At 34.6% G+C, this 25,993-nt stretch overlaps 1 protein-coding gene across 1 annotated transcript; it reads left to right on the top strand.

The window, feature by feature from the left end:
• Positions 1–9,405: 9,405 nt before the first annotated feature.
• Positions 9,406–15,097, top strand: LOC121808938. Its single transcript, XM_042209518.1, has 4 exons — positions 9,406–9,575; positions 12,442–12,606; positions 13,683–13,847; positions 14,923–15,097. Exons 1-4 carry the CDS (start codon positions 9,406–9,408, stop codon positions 15,095–15,097), a joined length of 675 nt encoding a protein of 224 aa, XP_042065452.1.
• The last annotated feature ends 10,896 nt before the right edge of the window (positions 15,098–25,993 follow it).

Raw genomic sequence — 25,993 nt, 5'->3', positions numbered from 1 at the left:
TGCTTTGTCTACTCTACTCTTCTCTTCTCTTCTTCTTCAAGTGGAAGTGGAAGTGGAAGGTGGCCGGTATATATAGCAGCTGTAGTTCATGCATTTGGTGTTGGGTTGGCTGATGCTTTTTATTTTCAGATTTTGGTTAGTTGACTATTTATTTTTTGATGAATGCCTACTCAAAAGATATTATTGGTGTGGCACGTGTACAACTATAGCGTCAATACTATTTCGACAATTCTGACTTCTACTTCATTTCTTTATGTCGTGCTCCTAAACGTGAGATACTAGTAAGAGCATAAGCAGTAGACCGGAATTTCTGGCAAAATTCTCGGTGAAATTTCCAAAGACACCTCCTGCTACGTTATACAGACTTCCCACTGTCCTGTCACGTTATACGGAATTCCCACTGCACAGTAGCGGAACGCCGCGGAACGGCGAATTCCTTCGCGGAATTCCGTATCCGTGCCTAGGACGCGCAACGGCGGACGTCCGCCACGGAATTCCCCCTCCGTCCACGATTTAAAAAACTCTTATGCCATTTTAGTTTATCCACAATTTATAAAACCATTTACTTTATTCCACTTTTAGTATACGGATCTCATATCCCACCAACTTTTTACACTTACAATCCAATATAAAACTAATATATACTTTAAATGGGTCCCACATTCCACTCAATTTCTCTATTTATTTTTCTTCACAAAGTCAAACAATTTCTTAAAACTCATGCCGAGTCAAAATTACTCTTTAAATGGTGGACGAAGGAAGTATTTTTTTTTTTTGCAAAATTGAGACAACCCCTACTAACATTTTCAAAAGCATTGAGGGGCCTTAGTAAATATTATTTCGATCTCTTATAAAATTAGAAACCTTTTCATTTGGTACATAAATAGTCAATTTCTATTTTTCATTAAAAAAATTCTAATGAGATGAATCATTTTGAAACTTATTTTTATGTCTTTCATTTTATTAATTATGCATTAAACTCTTAAAATATCTATTTTTGTAGAACATAGAAAGAGTATAATACTAACATGTTACTACCTCCGCCCCATAACAGGAGTCCACATTTGATTCGACACGAATTTTAAGAAAAGTGAGATAAAAAGTTAGTGGAGTAAAATTCCCACTTTTATTTATTAGTTTAATAATGAATGTGAGTAGAATGAGTTAGTGGGATGTAAAACCTAATTATCATTGATAGTAAAGTAAAAGTGCACTCTTATTGTGGGACGGACTAAAATAGCAAAAGCGCACTCTTATTGTGGGACGGAGGTAGTAAATATCAGTTGGATAAGTACTCCATTCGTCCCAAGGAAAATGACTCATTCCTTGGGTGACAAGGGATTTTTTACAATTTTATTTTGTGTGTTAAATGAAGAGAGTAAAGTAAGAGAGACGAGAGAATAAAATAAAGATACAAATGTTTATATTTTTAGTAATGAGTCACCTTGGTTGGGACAAACCAAAAAAAAAAGTGGATCATCTTCGATGAGACGGAGAGAGTATACACTAGTACTCCCTATGTCCCATAGTAGATGTCACACTTTCCCTTTTAGTTTGTCCCACAAAATATGTCACATTTCATTTTTTGAAAAAGTTCTCTCTCACATTAATATAAATATATTATTTTCTTTTTCCACTTAACACATAAAATAACACCTTCTAAAATCTCGTGTCAATCCTCAAGTGTGACATTTACTATGGGACGGAGGGAGTACTATTTTATGGGAAGTGAGATTAAAAATAGAAATGGTGGCGGATGCATGATAATCTGGTGAGATTACGATGGATATTCTTGAGATTCATTTGCAAATCCCACGCAATGGTAAGCGAGCTTAAGATTTTCCTTGAATGGCGCAATATCCACTAAGGATATTTTTGGACTAACCAAAGATATTCTAAGTCTAATTCTTTTGGGATCCGAACCACCAGATTTTTACTCTATGATGTTTAATACTTTTAACTTAAAAAGTATTTTTTATGTGTAACAAAATATTCAATCTAATTTACCAACTGACATCAAATTTGGACCTTTCTGTTGCATCAATTTCTTACTCAATTACTATATGTTCAACGAACAAGCTAGACTATGTAGTCGAGGGGAAAATATTCAGTGTTCATGACATACCAAGTGTGACTTGGTATGCCTGCCAATGCATTATTGACAAGTGGAAATAAATAAAGTTACACTTCCAACTAGATATATTAATTATAGAAACATAGTTAATTTTTCTTAAAAGAAGCATTATAGTTAAATCCGGAAACTATACCAAAATATTGGAAATTAAACATATACATAAAGTAATAAATATATGCATACACAAGAATAATAAATAAAGTGATCATATTATATTACACATTTCAAATTTAATGGGGTTGCTATTTTGTTTATTAATGTATAATGAACGGAAAAAAATATGATCATAACTTAAATTTTGTCAAATTTAAAGTAAATTTACTATATGAATGATTATATAGTTTAATTATTATTTTATTATATAATTTCACGACAACTTTTACTCTAAATTTATTATTAATATCTACAGTTATATTTTAACATAGTATATAACCATGTATATGATTAAAGTGCAATTGTAAAATAAAATCAGAATTGGGCTATATAATCATTCATATAGAAAATTTAATTTAAATTTAACAAAATCTATATGTTATGATCATATTTTTTGCTCATGTAGATTATATAAGAAAAAAAAACAACCCCATCAAATTTGAAAGGTGGAAATAACAATCATACAGTATGATTATTTTTTTATTATTCACGTGTATATATATACACCCTTAACAAAATATATAATCATATATATGATGAAAGTGCAATTATAAAATAAAATAAGAATTACACTAAATAATTATTCATATAGTAAATTTAATTTAAATTTAACAAAATTTAAGTTATGATCATATTTTTTTGTTCACGTAGATTATATTATATATTAAGTAAAAAAAGCAACCCCATTAAATTTGAAATGTATAACATAATATGATCACTTTATTTATTATTCACGTGTATGCACATATTTATTACTCTATGTATATGTTTAATTTCCAATATTTTGGTATAGTTTCCGTATTTAACTATAATGTTTAACATATTGATAGCAATTTTGGAGTGAATTTCCAATTTTTATGTATAAGTTAGTGAAACACAATGCTTACTAATGCGCCACGAACATTATATACGTATACGGCATTTTACATATGTTTGAGTTTTTTATTCTTGCAATGTTCTCGGATATCTTAGTTCAAAATATTCAAAATTATTGTTTTTATCTTTTTACTTAGACATTGTTTTTGAACATTAATTTCATAATTAAATAATATCAATAGAATTAACTTTATAGTTATAAGTTGAAACTTAACAAAATTGCTGAACTAGCGGGTCGACCTAGAACCCCCCAAAATCGACTGTCCGAAACCGTAAAGGGAACCACCTAAGACCTCCATATATGGGCTAGTTATGATGGTCCTAAATCGAAACGGGAACCACCTAAGACCTCCATATATGGGCAAGTTTCAATTTTGATATTTCTTGAACAGACCAGAGGTTTTTGAACCGTGTACGTCACTATTTGACCCTAACAAAGTAGGACAAGGGCGTGATCATAGGCAGATATGTAAGATGAAATAATGGTAAGGTACCGACTATTGATCTCTCTGTAAGCTAGCTGTCATGTCATTTGTAATCTCTCTATCCAAACCCCAAATCCTACTTGCCAAACCTCTTTTTGTTTTGTTTTGTTTTGGCCATTATTTAATCTTTGACAACTACAAACCTAGCTTATAGTAGTATATACCTGAAAGATAAACGACGGTTAGTTTTAATTTAACACACTCCATAACCGGATTTTTTGCTTTTGTCGGCGTGCAACCTTCTTCAGTACTTTATGAAACAAAATTATTGAATATTAGTCGCATTTCACATATACAATTATGGCCCAAATTAAAATACCTATGTATCTATCATTTGATTTTTTAAGTTTGGGTACCTTTAATTTTGTGTAAATATTTTAGAGGCGTCTAAGAGCATCTCCAATGGCGGACGTCCGGTCGGACATCCGGTCGGACGTCGCGACGGGCGACCGGGACGTCCGCCATTGTGGCGTTTAGGTCGGATACGGACGTCCCGTGAGGACGTCGGGTGTCCTCGGACGTCCCGGCGACGGGCGGGCGGACGTCCGCCACTGTGGCAAGGGTCGGACGTCCCGGTCGGACGTCCGGAAATTAATTTTTTTTTTTTAAAAAACAAACTCTATATATACGGCTCGTTGAACTTCATTTCAACACGGAGTGAGCCGGGGATGTTGGATTATGTAGAGGTTTAGGATGAAACGTTGCATCCCTTCATTTCACAACCGAAAATAACTGATTGTTGGCGGGTTATAAAATTGTAATTTGGTCCTTCAATTATCGAAAATTCCATTTCCGGATGAAGATTTCTGCACAGTAACTTTAATGGAAATAAAAAAATTCCAAACTGACCTGCAGTTCGACCCCAGCCAGGGGCTCTGCCCCTTGGACCCCGCTCTCGGGGGCGCTGCCCCCGAACCTCCGTCTAATCATAACGAATTCAAATAAGTGTGCACTCCGCACTTCCAACTTATTTTTATGTTTTATGAATATGTATTTTTGCCCGTATTTTGCTTTCCCGTATTCCGTGTCAAAATTATATTTCCGTTTTTACGTAATTAAATTATTGTGATTTTTTTTATTGCGGGATGTCCTAGTGGGAAGGGCGGACATAGGAGGGGATGTCCTAGTGACGCGGCAGTGGGATGGGAAGTCCTAGTGACGTGGCAGGAGGTGTTTTTGGGATGTCCTAGTGGGATGTCCGCCCACTAGAGATGCTCTAAGTGCATTGTGGGGTTAATATTTTGTGTCCACGTGTGTGACAGGTCAAGCACAACCCAGGCGAAATAGTAGGCCGAAATCTGGATTACTACTGTCACTTCATTTGTTGTTAAATAATTAATCCCATCCACGTCCGTACTCTTGCCAAATAGCACGAATGTGGGTCTGGGCTCACTTTTATTATTTTTTTGCTCTCTGCTCTTCCCAAGAGCACAACACCCACATACATACTCTTCCACAAGGACATGCTCAAAGGTTCCACCATTCCATTATTTAATTTAAATACTTCAATTACTAAAACATTTCCACAATATTAAAATGCATTAAAAATATCCGATATCATTACAAATTACTAAAAAATTAAAAATTACATAATTAAAATCTTAAAAATTAAAAAGTTACATAATTAAATTTATAATATTAAAAAAACACTACTCGTGGCCGAATTTTGCCCAAATGTGTTTCATTAGATCTTCTTGTAGCTCAGTGTGGGTTCTGGTATCGCGCATTGTGTGTTTTATTTCGATCCTCTCGCCCACCGTCGTATGCACACTTGGCGTGGGGGAGACCTCGCGGTTGAGCTTCCGGCTTCATCCTCGTCGTAAAAGTTAGTCGCCCTCGGTCCTTCGTCAGCTATAATCTTGTTGTGCAAGATAATACACATGTACATGATGTCGGCGATATTCTTAACGTACCACAGCTGTGACGGGGCCTTCACAATATTGAATCGGGCTTGAAGGACCCCAAAAGCTCTTTCGACGTCTTTCCGAGCAGACTCTTGACGCTGCGCAAAAAGAACTCGTCTCGGGTCTTGCGGATTGCTGAACGTCTTCATGAAAGTAGACCACCTTGGGTAGATACCATCGGCGAGATAGTAACCCATGTGGTATGCATTTCCGCTGACGGTGAAGTCGATCGCCGGTGCTACACCATTCAAAACATCATTGAAGAGTGGTGAAGAATAGAGCACGTTCAAATCGTTGTTGGATCCGGCAACACCGAAATATGCATGCCAAATCCATAGGCGGTAGTCGGCGACCGCTTCAAGGATAAGCGTTGGGCCTCTGCCTTTGTGGCCGCTTAAGTATTGCCCCCTCCAAGCAGTCGGACAATTCTTCCACTTCCAATGCATGCAGTCAATGCTGCCAAGCATACTGGGAAAATCGTGGACTGGTTCGTGAAGATGAAGCAGTCGTTGACAATCTTAGGTGGTGGGTGCCCGAAGGAATTCCTCACCGAAAGCAGAACGAATGCCTTCGTAGAAATTTTTTAGGCATAGGATTTTAGTTGACTCACCCACATGCAAATACTCATCGAAGAGGTCAGCCGTTTGCCCAGTAACAAGTTGTCGGATGGCACAAGTACACTTCTGCAACGCCGAGAGACTTTGCCAACCGGTTGCGTCTCTACTTGATTCAAAGTATTCAACACGGGCGGACAATGTGTTGACACTACGCATAAACAACCGTTTTGACATGCGAAAACGGCGCCGAAAGTAATCTTCCGGAAACCGCGGCTGGTCGGAAAAATAGTCGGCAATGAGCCTTTCGTTGGCTCCCTCCCGGTCACGAGGTATGTAGCGGCGAATTGATCTAGTTGGTCGAGGATGAGAGGTGGGGGTGGTGGCGGCGACATAGGCTTCATAGGCGGCACGATATTGTTCATAGTATTCTTGTTCTTCGCGCTCCGCTTCAGCCATGATATCGGTGAAATCCATTTTTAGAGAGAGTTTGAGTGAGAGAGGAAGACGTAGAGGAAGATGTAAATGAGTTATATGAAAAAGGATGAACGAGAGATAAATTTGATGTGAAAAATGGATGATGAATGTGTGTATTTATAGATGATTTTGGGGTTTTAAAAAATAAAAAAATCAAAAAAATTCAAAAAAAACGGCTATATTTTTGGGAATCTGATTTTTTTAAAAAGTTTTTGGTATTATTTTCGATTTTAAAAAAATTCCAACGGAAAATCCGTTGGCAAATAGAAATGCGCCACGTCGTCTGCTCAGCGGTACGGACGAGCTCGATGCATCAAGCAGTGCCGTGCCAGCGGCGAGCAGGGAGGTGCCGCGCCAGCGGCACGGACGCCGTCCGTCCCAGCGAGCACCGCTGCAGATGCTCTAAGGTTCAAATTAGTTTTATGTTGCAATCATTTGCCATTTTGGATGAATTTGTTTCTCGAATGAATGGATGCTTTGAACTTCATACATAATTGTGTGATTCATGTTTGAGTCTAGAACGGAGGAGAGTATATATATGTTACATTTGAGTGATATATCAAAGTGTATATAATTTTAGAAGGTGACAATATTTTATTTCTATTATTTTCATTTATGCTTATTTATCCGAAACGTAAACCCTAAGTAATTTGTTATATGATCATAGTAGTAATCAATAAATAATTATATCATAGTAGTACATATTTGTATAACTAGAAATCAAATATGTACAATTAAATTAAAATTGAAAGAATGGAATTAAAATATATATCATTATAAGATTGTTTTAGTTATAAGAGGGGTATTAAAACGACATAAAACTGACATGTGTGTTACAAACTTAATTAATATCTAAAAATAATCTAATTAATATCTAAAAATAACTATTATATTTTACGAAGTACTATTTAATTATGCAAAAAAGTTAGTTATTTCCTTATCACAACTCTCTCTACATACTATATTAACTCTCTCTACATATATTAATAGACTCAATTCAGTAGAAACATAGATAAAGTTACCATAATGTATGATACTAATACTAATTAGTAAGACTGTAAGAGTATGCGCAATAGACTCGGATAGCTACTGATGTGTTCCAAATGTGAAAGCATGCCAGCTCTATAATGGTCAAAAGACGTGGGGGATAGCGGTCATAGTTGGAACGAAGTTCGCCACAAAGCGTTCAAGTAGTACTACAATATCTACAACATCGTCGAGGATCATCCTAAGTTCGCGCCAGATTAAAAGAAAATAATATGAAAATTGATAAATGATAAACTATATATTTGCATTTTTTTTAATACTCCATAAAAACTGATAAAAATTTGTGAAGTGGGTTTGTAATTGGAAATAGGGCTGGCCTTCTTAGGTTATTGTAGCTTAAATAAAATATACACCATATTTCACAAGGGAAAATAGATTATGGTTGAAAAGAGATTGGTCTTACTGTAGATTTTTAAATACACCAAGTCTAACATAATTTGAATTTGTAAGATTGTTAGTAGTATTTAATTTCAAATTTCCAAAATATCCTAAAATACACTAATACTAGAGCTAGTTTCTATTGCCATATTTCTAATGGTTTCACTTTTAAATACACCAAGTCTAACATAATTTGAATTTGTAAGATTGTTAGTAGTATTTAATTTCAAATTTCCAAAATATCCTAAAATACACTAATACTAGAGCTAGTTTCTATTGCCAATAACAGAAATATTATGCCCAATGCATACAATAAATACTCTGCACTACACATATACTACTATATAATATCATGAACTACTCCAATTCAGTTTCTGTGACTTAATCAAATTGCTGTAGCTGCATTCATGAATCTATCATAAATTCAAAACTTAAAGACTTTAGATTCAAAATTTGGCCTCTCTATTACAAGAATAAACCTCCTACTTCCGGTCCGGCCGCCCCTTCTCTCTCATCAAAGGTTTAGACCTATCAAACTACTACAACTTAATTCAACTCTTACGATGATATCCTATTAAATGCTATATAATTTAATCATTACTCCATTTTATAAGTGAAAATTTTAATTTAAGAGTAAAGGCCAAAATTATTCCTAAACATATAATCAGAATGTGAATTTGGTCCAAAATATTCACTTTTTTGAAAATCGGGTCCTAAACATTTGAAATCGTTAACGAGGTCCTAATTTGACGGAACCGCTAATTTTTGACGGTCAGCACCCAATTAACGATTTTTTGACTTAATTAGTATAATAATGCATAATAATTTAATAAAATAAAATTAAAATATTAAAAAAATTTAAAATAGAATTTCTCACATCCCTCTTCCTCTCTCACTGGCGACACTCAATTCTTCACCCTCCCTCATCAATTCTAAAGGGGTACCTCCTGCAAAATCGACTCCTCCATCTCCACATCCGATTCCCATTCCCACCCCATCAAAATCCAAGAATTCACCTACAAAGACCTCCAATTAGCCACTGCCAACTTCTCCGACTCCAAGAAGCCCTCCGCCAACGACCTCGACAATGAGATCGACATCCTCTCCTCCCTTTACAGCCCCTCCCTCGTCAACCTCCTCGGCTTCTCAACCAACTCCCACGGCCGCCGCCTCCTCGTCAAATTCATGAGCAACGACAATCTGTACGACTTCCTCCACACCAATCCTCGCCTCCAACCTGGCCCCATCGCCTTCGATTAGCTCTCCAGACCGCCAGAGCTGGATATGGTGAATTCGCCGCCGTTGATGGTGGATTGGGCGATTCCGCGGATATGAAAGCGGAAATTCATGAGCGAGTACGATCCTAGGGCTCCGGCGCCCAGGGATGCGAGGGGAATATGGTGGCGGTGAAATGCGTGAGGTCGTGCAGCGAGAGGAGGCTGTCGATGAAGGAGGTGGCGAGGTGTTTGGGTGAGCTGCTGAATTCGTGGAATGGATTATCGAATCCTTGCATCATGGGGGAGGATGTTGACATCGTTGAAACACCATCGAAGAATCAACAACTAGAGTTGGGGGTTCGAAGCAATTTGATGGAATTAATGGTTTAGACCTACAACTACAAATCTCGGATTTTAGAATTGATGAAGGAGAGTGATGAATTGGGTGTTGCCGGATAGATAGGGGGAGAGGAAAGAAAGATGTGACAGAGATTTTATTTTAGAATTTTTTTAATTTTAATTAATTACTAATATGGTCAAAAATTTGGCTAATTCACGGCTAATAGTCAGAAAATTGATGGAATTGTCAAAAAAGGACCAAATCGACAACATTTTCGTATGTTTAGGACCAAACCGACAACGTTTTCATATATTATGGATCTATTTTTCAAAAAGTGAATGTTTTGGACCAAATTCGTATTTTAAGCATATATTTAGGGCTAAAATTGACCTTTACTCTTAATTTAATATATGTTAGACATGAAAATGGAACTTGTTAGTAGTTTGAGCGGTTGGAACTACAATAAAATAAAGTTCGCATGATGTTGTGAACATCTGGTTGTTCGTATTGATTAATGAACCTGCCAAAGTTCTTTGTCGTAAGCATGTTTTGTAATTTTGTTGGTGATTGTAGGTTAACTATGTTTTGAATAAGAATTGTTTATATTTGAAAATATTGTTTGCACAAAATTGTGCGCTAGCAAAAGAATATTTTATTTTATATAATCAATCCATTAACTTATTACTATAACTAAAAGCCATGGAAGAAATACTTAGCTTTCTATGAGAAGTGAATGTATTATAATTACCTTATTTACCTTTACCAATATCAATTATGTACAGGACTCATTTAATAAATAATACTCTCCCCGTCTAAAAAAAATTGACTAGTTTTACCATTTTGGGTCGTTCTCCAAAATTAGACTAAGTCTAAATATAGAAAGTTTTTAAATAATTACACACCACTAATAATATGGATCCCGCAATTCATTAATACTACTACCACTATCTTTTTCCTTTCTCTTTCTTACTCCATCCGTCCCAAAGAAGATTAGATCCATTAGTTTAGGAGATTACCAAGTTTCCTTTAGACACCAAAGGGTATTCCGCATACAAAAATCAAACTTGATGTTCCACTGTCTAGATACTTTTGTTTAATAATGATAGTTTTAGATTTTTGGATGTTAAAATGATACTTTTACATCATAAAATGATACTTTGAGGGGATAAAATGATAGTTTCAAATGATAAAATAATACTTTTGTTTAATAATGATAGTTTTAGATTTTTGGATGATAAAATGATACTTTTGCATCAAAATGATAGTTTCAAATGATAAAATGATACTTTTGTTAAATAATGATAGTTATAGATTTTTGGATGATAAAATGATACTTTTGCATCATAAAATGATACTTTGAGGGGATAAAATGATAGTTTCAAATGATAAAATAATACTTTTGTTTAATAATGATAGTTTTAGATTTTTGAATGATAAAATGATACTTTTGCATCATAAAATGATACTTTGGGGGGAAAAATGATAGTTTCAAATGATAAAATAATACTTTTGTTTAATAATGATAGTTTTAGATTTTTGGATGTTAAAATGATACTTTTGCATCATAAAATGATACTTTGAGGGGATAAAATGATAGTTTCAAATGATAAAATAATAATTTTGTTTAATAATGATAGTTTTAAATTTTTGGATGAGAAATTGATACTTTTGCATCATAAAATGATACTTTGAGGGGATAAAATGATAGTTTCAAATGATAAAATGATACTTTTGTTTAATAATGATAGTTTTAGATTTTTGGATGATAAAATGATACTTTTGCATCATAAAATGATACTTTGAGGGGATAAAATGATAGTTTCACATGATAAAATGATATTTTTGTTTAATAATGACAGTTTTAGATTTTTGGAATATAAAATGATACTTTTACATCATAAAATGATACTTTGAGGGGATAAAATGATAGTTTCAAATGATAAAATGATACTTTTGTTTAATAATGATAGTTTTAGATTTTTGGATGATAAAATGATACTTTTGCATCATAAAATGATACTTTGAGGGGATAAAATGATAGTTTCACATGATAAAATGATACTTTTGTTTAATAATGATAGTTTTAGATTTTTGGAATATAAAATGATACTTTTGCATCATAAAATGATACTTTAAGGGGATAAAATGATAGTTTCAAATGATAAAATGATACTTTTGTTTAATAATGATAGTTTTAGATTTTTGGATGATAAAATGATACTTTTGCATCATAAAATGATACTTTAAGGGGATAAAATGATAGTTTCAAATGATAAATTGATACTTTTGTTTAATAATGATAGTTTTAGATTTTTGGATGATAAAATGATACTTTTGCATCATAAAATGATACTCTGAGGGTATAAAATGATAGTTTCAAATGATAAAATGATACTTTTGTTTAATAATGATAGTTTTAGATTTTTGGATGATAAAATGATACTTTTGCATTATAAAATGATACTTTGAGGGGATAAAATGATAGTTTCAAATGATAAAATGATACTTTTGTTTAATAATGATAGTTTTAGATTTTTGGATGATAAAATGATACTTTTGCATCATAAAATGATACTTTGAGGGGATAAAATGATAGTTTCAAATGATAAAATGATACTTTTATTTAATAATGATAGTGTTAGATTTTTGGATGATAAAATGATACTTTTGCATCATAAAATGATGTACATATATTAGTGTCTACTTCTCTGTTTAATTGAATTCTCTCGGTGTACATATATTAGTGTCTACTTCTCTCATTCTTTGTACTCTCTGTTTCTGTTCCTCTTTTCCCCAACTCAATGCATTAGTCTATGCTTAGTTTATCTTCTCATAATATACTCAGTATGTTGCTGTCTTGTTGCATACAATTGCAGAGTGAATGATCCAGTGGCAATGAAGCAATTGAGCAAGGCTGGGGAGATGCCTTCTTTGGAGCCTCCCGATGATGAGAGCATTAGAACCCTCTATGTGGGAGGGCTTGATGCTAGGATTACCGAGCAGGATCTAAGGAACAACTTCTATGCACATGGAGAAATTGTGTCTGTCTAGATGGTTCTCCAGAGGGTCTGTGCTTTCGTGACTTACACGACACGAGAAGGTGTTGAGAAAGCAGCTGAGGAACTTGCTAACAAACTAGTTATTAAAGGCTTGAGGATGAAGCTACTGTGGGGCAGACCCCAAGAATGATACTTTTGTTTAATAATGATAGTTTTAGATTTTTGGATGATAAAATGATACTTTTGCATCATAAAATGATACTTTGAGGGGATAAAATGATAGTTTCACATGATAAAATGATACTTTTGTTTAATAATGATAGTTTTAGATTTTTGGAATATAAAATGATACTTTTGCATCATAAAATGATACTTTAAGGGGATAAAATGATAGTTTCAAATGATAAAATGATACTTTTGTTTAATAATGATAGTTTTAGATTTTTGGATGATAAAATGATACTTTTGCATCATAAAATGATACTTTAAGGGGATAAAATGATAGTTTCAAATGATAAATTGATACTTTTGTTTAATAATGATAGTTTTAGATTTTTGGATGATAAAATGATACTTTTGCATCATAAAATGATACTCTGAGGGTATAAAATGATAGTTTCAAATGATAAAATGATACTTTTGTTTAATAATGATAGTTTTAGATTTTTGGATGATAAAATGATACTTTTGCATTATAAAATGATACTTTGAGGGGATAAAATGATAGTTTCAAATGATAAAATGATACTTTTGTTTAATAATGATAGTTTTAGATTTTTGGATGATAAAATGATACTTTTGCATCATAAAATGATACTTTGAGGGGATAAAATGATAGTTTCAAATGATAAAATGATACTTTTATTTAATAATGATAGTGTTAGATTTTTGGATGATAAAATGATACTTTTGCATCATAAAATGATGTACATATATTAGTGTCTACTTCTCTGTTTAATTGAATTCTCTCGGTGTACATATATTAGTGTCTACTTCTCTCATTCTTTGTACTCTCTGTTTCTGTTCCTCTTTTCCCCAACTCAATGCATTAGTCTATGCTTAGTTTATCTTCTCATAATATACTCAGTATGTTGCTGTCTTGTTGCATACAATTGCAGAGTGAATGATCCAGTGGCAATGAAGCAATTGAGCAAGGCTGGGGAGATGCCTTCTTTGGAGCCTCCCGATGATGAGAGCATTAGAACCCTCTATGTGGGAGGGCTTGATGCTAGGATTACCGAGCAGGATCTAAGGAACAACTTCTATGCACATGGAGAAATTGTGTCTGTCTAGATGGTTCTCCAGAGGGTCTGTGCTTTCGTGACTTACACGACACGAGAAGGTGTTGAGAAAGCAGCTGAGGAACTTGCTAACAAACTAGTTATTAAAGGCTTGAGGATGAAGCTACTGTGGGGCAGACCCCAAGAATGATACTTTTGTTTAATAATGATAGTTTTAGATTTTTGGATGATAAAATGATACTTTTGCATCATAAAATGATACTTTGAGGGGATAAAATGATAGTTTCACATGATAAAATGATACTTTTGTTTAATAATGATAGTTTTAGATTTTTGGAATATAAAATGATACTTTTGCATCATAAAATGATACTTTAAGGGGATAAAATGATAGTTTCAAATGATAAAATGATACTTTTGTTTAATAATGATAGTTTTAGATTTTGGATGATAAAATGATACTTTTGCATCATAAAATGATACTTTAAGGGGATAAAATGATAGTTTCAAATGATAAATTGATACTTTTGTTTAATAATGATAGTTTTAGATTTTTGGATGATAAAATGATACTTTTGCATCATAAAATGATACTCTGAGGGTATAAAATGATAGTTTCAAATGATAAAATGATACTTTTGTTTAATAATGATAGTTTTAGATTTTTGGATGATAAAATGATACTTTTGCATTATAAAATGATACTTTGAGGGGATAAAATGATAGTTTCAAATGATAAAATGATACTTTTGTTTAATAATGATAGTTTTAGATTTTTGGATGATAAAATGATACTTTTGCATCATAAAATGATACTTTGAGGGGATAAAATGATAGTTTCAAATGATAAAATGATACTTTTATTTAATAATGATAGTGTTAGATTTTTGGATGATAAAATGATACTTTTGCATCATAAAATGATGTACATATATTAGTGTCTACTTCTCTGTTTAATTGAATTCTCTCGGTGTACATATATTAGTGTCTACTTCTCTCATTCTTTGTACTCTCTGTTTCTGTTCCTCTTTTCCCCAACTCAATGCATTAGTCTATGCTTAGTTTATCTTCTCATAATATACTCAGTATGTTGCTGTCTTGTTGCATACAATTGCAGAGTGAATGATCCAGTGGCAATGAAGCAATTGAGCAAGGCTGGGGAGATGCCTTCTTTGGAGCCTCCCGATGATGAGAGCATTAGAACCCTCTATGTGGGAAGGCTTGATGCTAGGATTACCGAGCAGGATCTAAGGAACAACTTCTATGCACATGGAGAAATTGTGTCTGTCTAGATGGTTCTCCAGAGGGTCTGTGCTTTCGTGACTTACACGACACGAGAAGGTGTTGAGAAAGCAGCTGAGGAACTTGCTAACAAACTAGTTATTAAAGGCTTGAGGATGAAGCTACTGTGGGGCAGACCCCAAGAATGATACTTTTGTTTAATAATGATAGTTTTAGATTTTTGGATGATAAAATGATACTTTTGCATCATAAAATGATACTTTGAGGGGATAAAATGATAGTTTCAAATGATAATTTTGTTTAATAATGATAGTTTTAGATTTTTGGATGATAAAATGATACTTTTGCATCATAAAATGATACTTTGAGGGGGATAAAATGATAGTTTCAAATGATAAAATGATACTTTTGTTTAATAATGATAGTTTTAGATTTTGGATGATAAAATGATACTTTTGCATCATAAAATGATACTTTGAGGGGGATAAAATGATAGTTTCAAATGATAAAATGATACTTTTGTTTAATAATGATAGTTTTAGATTTTTGAATGATAAAATGATACTTTTGCATCATAAAATGATACTTTGAGGGGATAAAATGATAGTTTCAAATGATAAAATAATACTTTTGTTTAATAATGATAGTTTTAGATTTTTGGATGATAAAATGATATTTTTGCATTATAAAATGATACTTTGAGGGGATAAATTGATAGTTTCAAATGATAAAATGATATTTTTGTTTAATAATGATAGTTTTAGATTTTTGGATGATAAAATGATACTTTTGCATCATAAAATGATACTTTGCATCATAAAATGATACTTTGATGGGATAAAATGATAGTTTCAAATGATAAAATGATACTTTTATTTAATAATGATAGTTTTAGATTTTTGGATGATAAAATGATACTTTTGCATCATAAAATGATACTTTGAGGGGGATAAAATGATAGTTTCAAATGATAAAATATTACTTTTGTTTAATAATGATAGTTTTAGATTTTTGGATGATAAAATGATACTTTTGCATCATAAAATGATACTTTGAGGGGATAAAATGATAGTTTCAAATGATAAAAAGATATTTTTGTTTAATAATGATAGTTTTAGATTTTTGGATGATAAAATGATTCTTTTGCATCATAAAATGATAGTTTGAGGTGATAAATTGAATATTAAAAATCACAAGGGCTTACAAATTTGTCGTAATTTGGAAGATAAATCCATTTTGTCATCAATAATATAGTATTATGGAATTTGACAGAATGTCGCCTTCTGAATAAAGCCAATCATTAAAAGAAATTGGTTTTATTCGAACAAGAAAATGAAAATAAGCTCGTCATAAATGTATGAATATCCATTGTACCATATGTAAGTGAAAATGAAAATGAATTGCTGGAAATATCAAGTTGCACCACAGTTAAGCAACCATTATATCTGGACATACAGCACACGGTGGAGTGAAGGGGTATAATTGTGACTTGGCCGAATTTCACCAAACGGGCTTCGCGAGATTGAGCAATATCGGAGGGGAGGACCTGGACAGTGTTATAGGTGAAATGCAGGTAGCAATCTTAAATTTCATCCGGATCTTGATTGGTTTACCGGGTCGCGAGATAGTATATCAGTACAACCAAACGGCTGATATACCTCCGATAGGCGGCCCTATCAAGGCCAATCAGTACAACCAAACGACCCTTCACTATATTGTGTAAGGTGATGTAAAATAGCTAATGAACTAATATGCATTAGAAATCTTTGTTGCCATCAATTCAAAATGCAACATCTATTACATTAACAAGCAATTCACCAACACCAAAATAGTTGTGCGCATGTATAAGTACATAGTCAGCTATTATCCATCTTAATAGACATATCAAATACTATAGCTACATAGAGTTTTAAGTTCAAATATATATATATATATAGAAGCATTGCTGTCAAAAAAGCCATAGCCAAAATGTCTCCATGACTGTCGAGATGAAGCCAAAACGATATCCAAATAACGCAATGCATCGCCAAAAAAGATCAGACTAGACATCAGATGAGGTGTTCCTTCTCCATGACTCGTATCACATAGCCAGGTTTTTTGGCATCGGGCAAACCCATAAAGATCTCCAAGCGTGAGTTTTCCTTCCCGATGATGTCACATACATCATATTTTTGTGCATCTGACAGCTCCGGCATGTTGTCAAGGTGACGAAAGATTTCCTGTCTTGCTTTGCCGAGGTCCATGTCATATCCAATGCGTGAGGACAGTGTATCCAGATGAGAATTCGTCTCGGCATGGAGCTTACTTAGAAGTTTCAGCAAGCCATCACCCTCATCACTTCCCTTGCGCTTATGACTGCATTTTTTTGGTGGAGGATTTTCCTGTTGGCTTCGGGAAGTACTTCCTTCTCCAGGCTCAGCTGCTACTGTTGGGTGGAATGGTTCATCAGATAGTATCTCATCCAAAAACACATGATAATCACCATACCCCTCTGGATCACCAGTGAGTTCTTCTTGCACAAAGTTCTTGTCAGCCTCAGACACACCCTCAGCACCTCCACCTGAAGCCTTGTCCTTCCCGAAGATGTATTTCCAATCATACCAATATGGCCAAGACTTCCATCGCATGCACCTTGCATTCTTATCTTGCTACATCGAATTTCAGTGAGCAGGTATTAGTACAATATGGTATAATTAGAGCTATAAGTGGATTGCATCGAAAAATTAGATTAACAAAGATAGGTAGAGGATGTCCTTACTCTAACAATCTGATCCCATTGGCCGTCGTCACAATGAATTCTGAAATCACCATGTTCGTTAAAACCAACACCGCTCCTCTCGAGGATCTGGGCAAGTGAGTAGTAGTTCTTCTTCCATGCTGATATCTTAGAAGTGATGTGCGGGCTAACCTTTAGATCAGTGTTGGGGAAGTCTGTCTTCAACCAATGCTCGAGCTTCTTCTAATACCCTGAACGGAATCCATTATCAGATTTCCATCCTTGAGCCACCAACTCCGTCAGTGCACCAATAAGAGCAACATCTTCACGGTCTGACCAACTCCGTCTTGCTCTGTCACACTTGCGGTAGCTGGTTCTTCGATATTGGTTGCTTCCTATAATAAGAGAATAAATATATAATACTTGTTCAAGTTAATTTGTTAACCGGACTGGCACAAAAATTAGTGGGGAATGTAGAGCTGAGCGGGGATGGATGATAACGGACTAACCTTGAGTGCCTTGGCTTAAATTAGCTGAAGGAACTGAAGGTGAAAATTGTCGATGGTTTGTCACTGTCTACGAAAGGACCAAAGCAAATCAGATACATAGATATATAGTAAAATAGGAGCAATATTTGGCAGTACAATATTGACAGTAACATAAGAGCATTTCGTTCATATTCCTCTCGCATAATAGGATATATTTTCGGCTACCCAATGGCACGGCAAAATAATATACGATGCAAACAAATCCGACACAACAACAAAATGTAGATAACATCTTGTAACACGAGAGGCACAGATGATGATTCACAAAATATCTAAAGCCCCCTCATTCGTGTAATTAAAGGGGACGACCATCTTCAAAATCTAAAATCTACCACATACCTCATCTATCTATAGTTTAGGCTCGATAATACTTGCAGTGATTTATCGATGACCAATCGCCACCGAACGTTGAGGTCTCCGACGGCGCCAAAGTGTGAAAGCACCCAAATTTTAGCGTGGAGAGGGAACGAAATGAAAATAATTTGGGTTAGGTCTAAAAAAGGCTGCAATTGTTTATATATGCGTCTCTTATGTCGGTGTAAACCCACGTACACAATTCCTACCAAACATCAGATGGGCTTTTTATCTACATGCCAATATAATAACCAAACATTAGTTATGTTACCCCCATCTTGGCCCAAGTTCCCATCTAGTATGACAGGAAAATGTTAACCATCTAGTGAACCAAACGACTCCTAAGTGTACTCAACATCAGTTTTAATTTTGCTAAAAATTTTTAATGGGAAAAATTAAAAAAATTCAAAGTTCATGTATTTACATTAATTGGGAATTCAAACTGTCCAAGACTCCAAGATTAGAAAATGGAGTTTTTTAATTACGAATTTATAAATTATACAATGGATAATAAGGAATTTTTGGACTTAAGAAACCATATAGTACTAAGTTATAAATCAAGTCAATAGACCCAATAAAGCCCATTAAGATACGGTTAATTTGGATTTTAATCAAAGTTACTTGCTACTACTACATTTTAGAGTGCCCAGCCCAACTATTCTCTTTTTATTATTGTTTTACGCATAAACTTTAAAATTGATTCCAAAACATTGAAATTCTACCTTTTTTTTACAAAGACCAGACTCAATAATCCCGATTTCCCATGTGATAGCCATATTTGAAATTTTAAAAGACCATAAAGTTTGAGGCCATATTTGAAATTTTAAAAAGAGAAATGATTTAGAGATATAATGATAATGCCATAATGAGGTTCAAATAGTAATTATATATTGAATTTTATTTTTAATTAAATTTATGTTGTATTTATACCTATTTGGCCCTACATCTTAAAATTCGGCTTGTTGTATTTATACCTATTTGGCCCTACATCTTAAAAATCGGCTATGTGCATAATGAAGTATTAATTGTGCTCTTAAATAAAAGATGGCTTTAATTATGGAATATATATATATATAGGGTTTTGATCTATGTAAAACCATTCTTAATACAAAAATGCAGAACCAAGCATACAAAAGTCATTTTTAGGTCATTGTAAGCTTATTTTTATGTCATTATAGTAAGGATGACATGAAATGATATTAGCATGACCTCAAACCCAAAGTTTATAATATGACCTAAAACTGCTTTACAATGACCCTCCGTGTTTTTGTTTAATTATTGACCATTAGATTGTCAAATCTCATCGTCAGGATTTGGTCTGGATTTTGTATTGAGATCAAGTTTTGTATTGATCATTTTCCTATAATATATATATATATATATATATATATATATATATATATATATATATATAGGGTTGTGATCAAGATAGAACAATTCTTAAATGTAGAACCAATGCCAAATTTGGATTGAAAACAAGATTAGTGGGGTGGTTATAACCGATGCATTGTGATTATGTATGAAATTTGATCTTGACCATCATTTTTCCTCATCCAATGGATGAAATGTAGTTCTAGGTTATACACTTTAGATTGTTTTGTATATAAGACAACCATATATATATATATATATATATAAATAGAAGATATATGGATATTAGAGAAGTGGGACCCAAATTTGTCCGACACTTTTATAACCTTTTTAAAGTAGTTCACTTAAAATTTTTGTAATGTGTTTGAAACATAAAAAAGAAAAGTATAAGAAAAATTTAACAATTTTAAAAATTCAAATGCTTTAATAATTTTATAAAAAATACTCCCTCTTTTGGTCACGTTCATTTTGGTCTGTTCACTGAAATTAGTACCCCTCCGTCCTTAAAATATTGTCCAGTTTTGTCATTTTGGTCCATCCGTGAAAGGTTGTCCAGTTTGCTTTTCTTCTATTTTTGATAAATGGATTCCACTTTACACTAACTCTTTACACTCACATTCTATTATAAAACTATATATAAATGTGGGTACCTCATTCCACTAACTTTTTTAACTCACTTTTATTCACATTTCTTACAACCCGTGCCGAATTAAACTTGGACAATATTTCATGGACGGAGGAAGGAGTAGTTATCATTTTTATTTATGGAAATTTATTCATAATTTTTTTCTTTTCTCTCTTATACTTTATTCATTAATTTCTAGAAATTACATTAAATATTGATAAAGAAATATATATAATCACATATTTTTTACCCATCTATTTAATATTTTAAAACTTAAAAGTTAATGTTTTCTCTTATTCTTTATAAATATTAGTGTTTTTTTGTTTTTTTTTTTGGGTTTTTTTAAAGAGGATCAACAATAGTTCCTCATCTACTCCAGTGATAACTCGAACCCGATCTATTGGTTGGAGGGGAATGTCTTACCAACTGAGTTGCGCTTCGTTGTCTTCTTTCTAAATATTAGTGTTCTTAGCTCAATTTACTATAACATGAAACAAATTAAATTTTGATTTTCTTTTTTTCTAAAATGTTAGAGTTATTATCTTAGTTTGCTAGAACATGCAACAAATTAAAAAACTCTTTTTTTTCTAAAATGTTTGAGTTATTAGCTTAGTTTGCTGTAACTCGCAACATAATAAAATTTGATACAGTATATAGTATATTAATACTAATTGAGTTTATCATTTTCATTTTAAGAATTTAATAATTTTAATTTTATCTTTACTTCCCCAAATACTGGTGATATTTAAAATTTTAACTAGAAAGTTGAAATAATATTTCATAAATTATTTGGAAGAAAGTTGCAAAAAGGAACTCTACTATATTAGTATTTACTATTATTTAAATTTGAATCATGATAAAGTTTTAATCATGCTATAATATGATTAGGTCATTATCATGTAATCATTTTTAGGTCGTTATCTTGTAATATCATTTATAGGTCATTATCATATCCTATCAAACTAATTGAGTTTACGAATTTTGATTTAAAAAATTCCTTAATTTTGTTTTTTCGTTCTTTGTTTCAAAATTTTTAGTATTACTTTAAATTCTTACTTTTTAGAATATTACAGTGAACCTTGATAAAAAAAAATAATCACATATTCTTAATTCACCTATTTAATATTTGAACTTATAGTTCATATTTTTTCTTTTTTTAAATATTAGAGTTCTTAGCTCAATTCACTATAACACAAAATAAATTAAAATTTGATATACGGTATATTAATAATAATTGAATTTATGATTTTAATTTTTAATAGTATAAATTTTTATTATAATTCTTTACTTTAAAAAATTTTAATTTATTTTATTTTTAAAATTTTAGAACTTAAGGCGAAAGCATGCGCAAATATTTCGAGTATACAAATAAAATTATTAAAAAAATAGAAATGATACGAAAAGTATAGAATAACTATTAAATTGACTTAATATTATATAATCCACAAACAAACCATCTAAATCTGGAGACTATTAAATCACAAAGCAAACAAACTAAAATCATGGAATAGCCTTAATTTGACCTCTCTTTCCAAAGAAGCTTATAAAATTAATATTAGGGCATTTTAGGCAACATGACATAAAGGTAATATGGCATAGAGACATTAGAGCATCCACATCCGTCCTCTTGCCAACGAGCACAGATGTGGGTCCGACCCTACTTTTTCTGTCTGCTCTTAGGCAAGAGTACAACACCCACATCCGTGCTCTTCCGCAAGGACGAGCACAAGGGTCCCACCATTCTATTATTCAATTTAAATAAAAACATTTCCACAAAATTAAAATTCATTAAAAATACCCGGAATAATATTACAAATTGCAATAAAATTAAAAATTACATAATTAAATTCATAAAAAATAAAAATTACATAATTAAAATCCTAAAAAATGAAAAATACATAATTAAACTACTAAAAAATAAAAATTACACAATTTAAGCTTAAAAATGCCCCCGGTGAAGACTAATCATCATCCGGCATACCCCCAACTAGAGATGCCCACCGGTTCCGATTCCGGCGGTTAACCGTCGAACCGTAACCGGCGGTTCCGGTTCCGAACCGGAACCGTGGCAATTTTCCCGAACCGGAACCGTCGCAATTCGGGTCGCGGTCCGGTTCAGGTTCAAGATATTCCGAACCGGAACCGTCACCGAACCGGCGGTTCGGGACGGTTCGGAACCGGCGGTTAACCGGCGGAACCGCCGGTTCGGGCGCGTATATCAAGGCATCGGGGATGGGGCCGACGGCGGCAGCTTTTCAGCTGCAAAACCAGCCGGTTTCGGCGGTTTTTTGGCGGTTAACCGGCGGTTAACCGTGAAAACCGGCGGTTTTGCCCGGAAACCGGCGGTTCCGGCGGTTTTCCGCCAAAACCGCCGGTTTTCCGAATATTCAAATTTTTTTTTTCAAATTCGAATTCTTCCATAAGAGTTTCTCTCTTCAATCTCTCAATTCTCTCTCTTTGTCTCCAATTTCTCATTTGTGCTATCGTGCTTCCATTTAATTACGCAAGTGCTACTCTTATTATATTACATTGTTGTATGTTGTATACTTGTAGTTGTAGTCATGTAGATGTATTATGTATATGTATTGTAAATTGTAATGTATCGTTGTCCGTTACAACTCAAACTCAATAAAATTGATATCATTTTCTCCTTATTCGTCGTATTTCTATTTGAATTATACATTGTCTTGTTCCAATTTGTTATATAAATCCAAATTTCAAATTCAAAAAAAAAAACAAAAAAAAAAAAAACCGAACCGCGAAACCGCCGGTTCCGAACCGGAACCGCCTAAACCGCCGAAAAAACCGGCGGTTCCGGACCGGAACCGGAACCGCCGGTTTTTGAACCGGAACCGGAACCGTGAAATAGCCTCACGGTTCGGTTCCGGTTCCACCTTCGACAAAACCGGAACCGGCGGTTCCGAACCGGAACCGCCGGTTTTTGAACCGTGGGCAACACTACCCCCAACATTCTTTGTAGACCCCGTATCATCGCCACATGCGATCGAAGTTGATCGGGGGTCATATTTGACCTATCGGCCAAATTGAGTTGGGCCAAAACCCCCCACAACGAGTTGGTGGGGGGTTGAGGTGGCACATAGGGAGATGGAGCGGGTTCGGGATTGGGGGCGGATAAAGTCGCGGCGCGACGGCGGTTGGCCACCGCCTTCTTCCTTTCTTGTGGTCGGCGTTGGGAACCGCTCGGGCCGGCGTCGGGGCTACCCAAGTTAGCTCCGGCAAGTTGGCTAGCCACGTCTTCGGAACCGGTGTCGGATAGGGATACCGACCTTGACAGTTTGGAGGAGCCGCTAGAGGAGGATGTTACGCCTCCCCTATACTTCGGATGCGACCGCGTCACCTGCCAAATGTTGAGGTACTTGAACGGCTTGTAGTTCATGGATTGGTAGGTCGACAAGGCGGAACTGATGATGTCGACCTCGCTCCGGCCGCTCCCCGCTGACCGCTCTTCCTGGAGGTAATACCCCTGGAACTTTTGGATTTCTTCGATGGCTCTGTATATGGAGTTGCGCACCATACTCTCGTTACGCTCGATTGGTTCGTGCCAATCTCCGGATCTTCAGAGATTGACAAGAACGCTTTGAATTGCTCCATCTCCGCCGGAGTATACGGTGTGCGGAGACCGCGAGTAGGAGGAGTCCGAGTTTGGGAGGGGCCGCTCGACCTCGCTCTAGGCTCGGGTGTCCACCCGTATTGCCCTTCGGGGGCATCTTTGTCGTCGATCGGGTAAGGCCGGTAGCCACCCGGAACTTCCGAACCTTGGGTTTGAGGAGGGGCCGAATATTCCATTTCTGGACTAGGAAACGGTTGTGAACTGAACCAATCGGGGTTCCAACCGTGGAAGCTCGGTCGTGATCGTCGTGGTCGGACATTTTTTTGTTGTAAGAGTAAGAGTGAATGAAAGATTGGACGAGAATTGAGAATGGAAATGAGAGAATTGGGATGATAATTGTGTAGTGTGGTGTGAATTTTTGGGGTGGAAGTGAGTGTATTTATAGATGAAATTGTGTATTTTTGGGGAAAAAAATTGAAAAATAAATTAAAAGTGGGTAGAAAACGGATATAATTTTTTGAGAAGTGGGAAAATATTTGTTTTTATTTTTAATCGAATTTTTTAATTAAAATTCAATTTTTTTAAAAAAATAATAATTTAAATAGCCGTTGGCCAATCACACGCTGCCACGTCACCTGCTCACTGGCACGGACGTGCTAGATGCATCGAGCAGCGCCGTGCCAGCTGCGCGAGCGCAGCGGCGGACAGCGTCTCGGTGCCGCTGGCACGGACGGACGCCGTCCTGCTTGCCGTTGTGGATGCTCTTATGTCTCTAAATCACTATCCTTTTAAAAAAACGATGGAATTCTAAGAATTCCCATTACTTTTGAAAGAGCACAAATTTTAAAATTGATGTTAATTTCTAACAACAGATCAATTTTTAAACCCAACACTATATGATACTCGCTCCGTTCCATTAATATTGACACATTTCTTTTTCACATTTATTTTGGAAAAATGATAATAATAAATAGTTAAAGTAGATGGAAAGTAAAGTAACAAAGAGAATAATGTAGGGAAGACTACATTTTTGTCCATGGACATTGCATTAATATCATCCGAGGTCCTTATCTTTAATTATATCATCAGACGTTCATGTACATTGATATAATATCATTGGAAGGGCTTTTGTACTCTTTAAGATTTTTTGGACCAAAATACCCCTAGGGTATAAGAGTTATTTATGTTTTTTTAATGAGAAGGAGAACCGTCACTTCAGTTGCACTTGATTCTTTCATTTTTGTTGTATTCCCTCAAGTGAAGCCTTTAAAGTACGTGGAAAATAATTGTTCATCACGACACATATTTGAAGGGAAATGAACGAGCCAAAGTAATAGTTCTGTCTTTCATGAAAAAAATTTAAATCTGAGCAAGTCTCAAAAAGTGATATCAAAAAGATAATTTTTGGAACTGGAAGTGCACGTGACTCGGCCAAGCGGCTAGCTGTGGAAAGCTACTTGGTTGAGTGAGCCTATTTGTCTCGCGCCCAGCCTCCTTCACTTGGCTGAGTAGCCTATCTGTCTCGTGCCTGGCCTCCTCACTCGGTTGAGTGGGTATCCCCCACACGGTCGAGTGGTCGTCTCGCACCATTTTCCAGTAGCCCTTGCTCGGTCGAGTGGGGTTCTTGCATCTGCACCAGTCGACCGAGTGGCATGCGCAGCTCACCAAAAACCGCGACTTGGTCGGGTGAATTGTGCTCATCCGAGCCACTCGGTCGAGTAACATCTTCTGCCCCAGGCTCAACCTCGATTTTAAGAGTCG

Source organism: Salvia splendens, chromosome 1, assembly GCF_004379255.2.
Source record: "Salvia splendens isolate huo1 chromosome 1, SspV2, whole genome shotgun sequence".
NCBI classification, from domain to species: domain Eukaryota; kingdom Viridiplantae; phylum Streptophyta; class Magnoliopsida; order Lamiales; family Lamiaceae; genus Salvia; species Salvia splendens.
Note: the sequence above shows the minus strand (reverse complement) of the source record. Positions and strands in the feature narration are given on the sequence as shown.

What these genes read in the sequence shown, in the direction of transcription:
- LOC121808938 (XM_042209518.1), top strand. Translation starts at nt 9,406, where the DNA reads ATGGTGGCGGTGAAATGCGTGAGGTCGTGCAGCGAGAGGAGGCTGTCG. An exon ending in TCGAAGAATCAACAACTAGA is followed by an intron (nt 9,576 to 12,441) that starts GTTGGGGGTTCG and finishes ATACAATTGCAG; the next exon opens with AGTGAATGATCCAGTGGCAA. An exon ending in TATGCACATGGAGAAATTGT is followed by an intron (nt 13,848 to 14,922) that starts GTCTGTCTAGAT and finishes ATACAATTGCAG; the next exon opens with AGTGAATGATCCAGTGGCAA.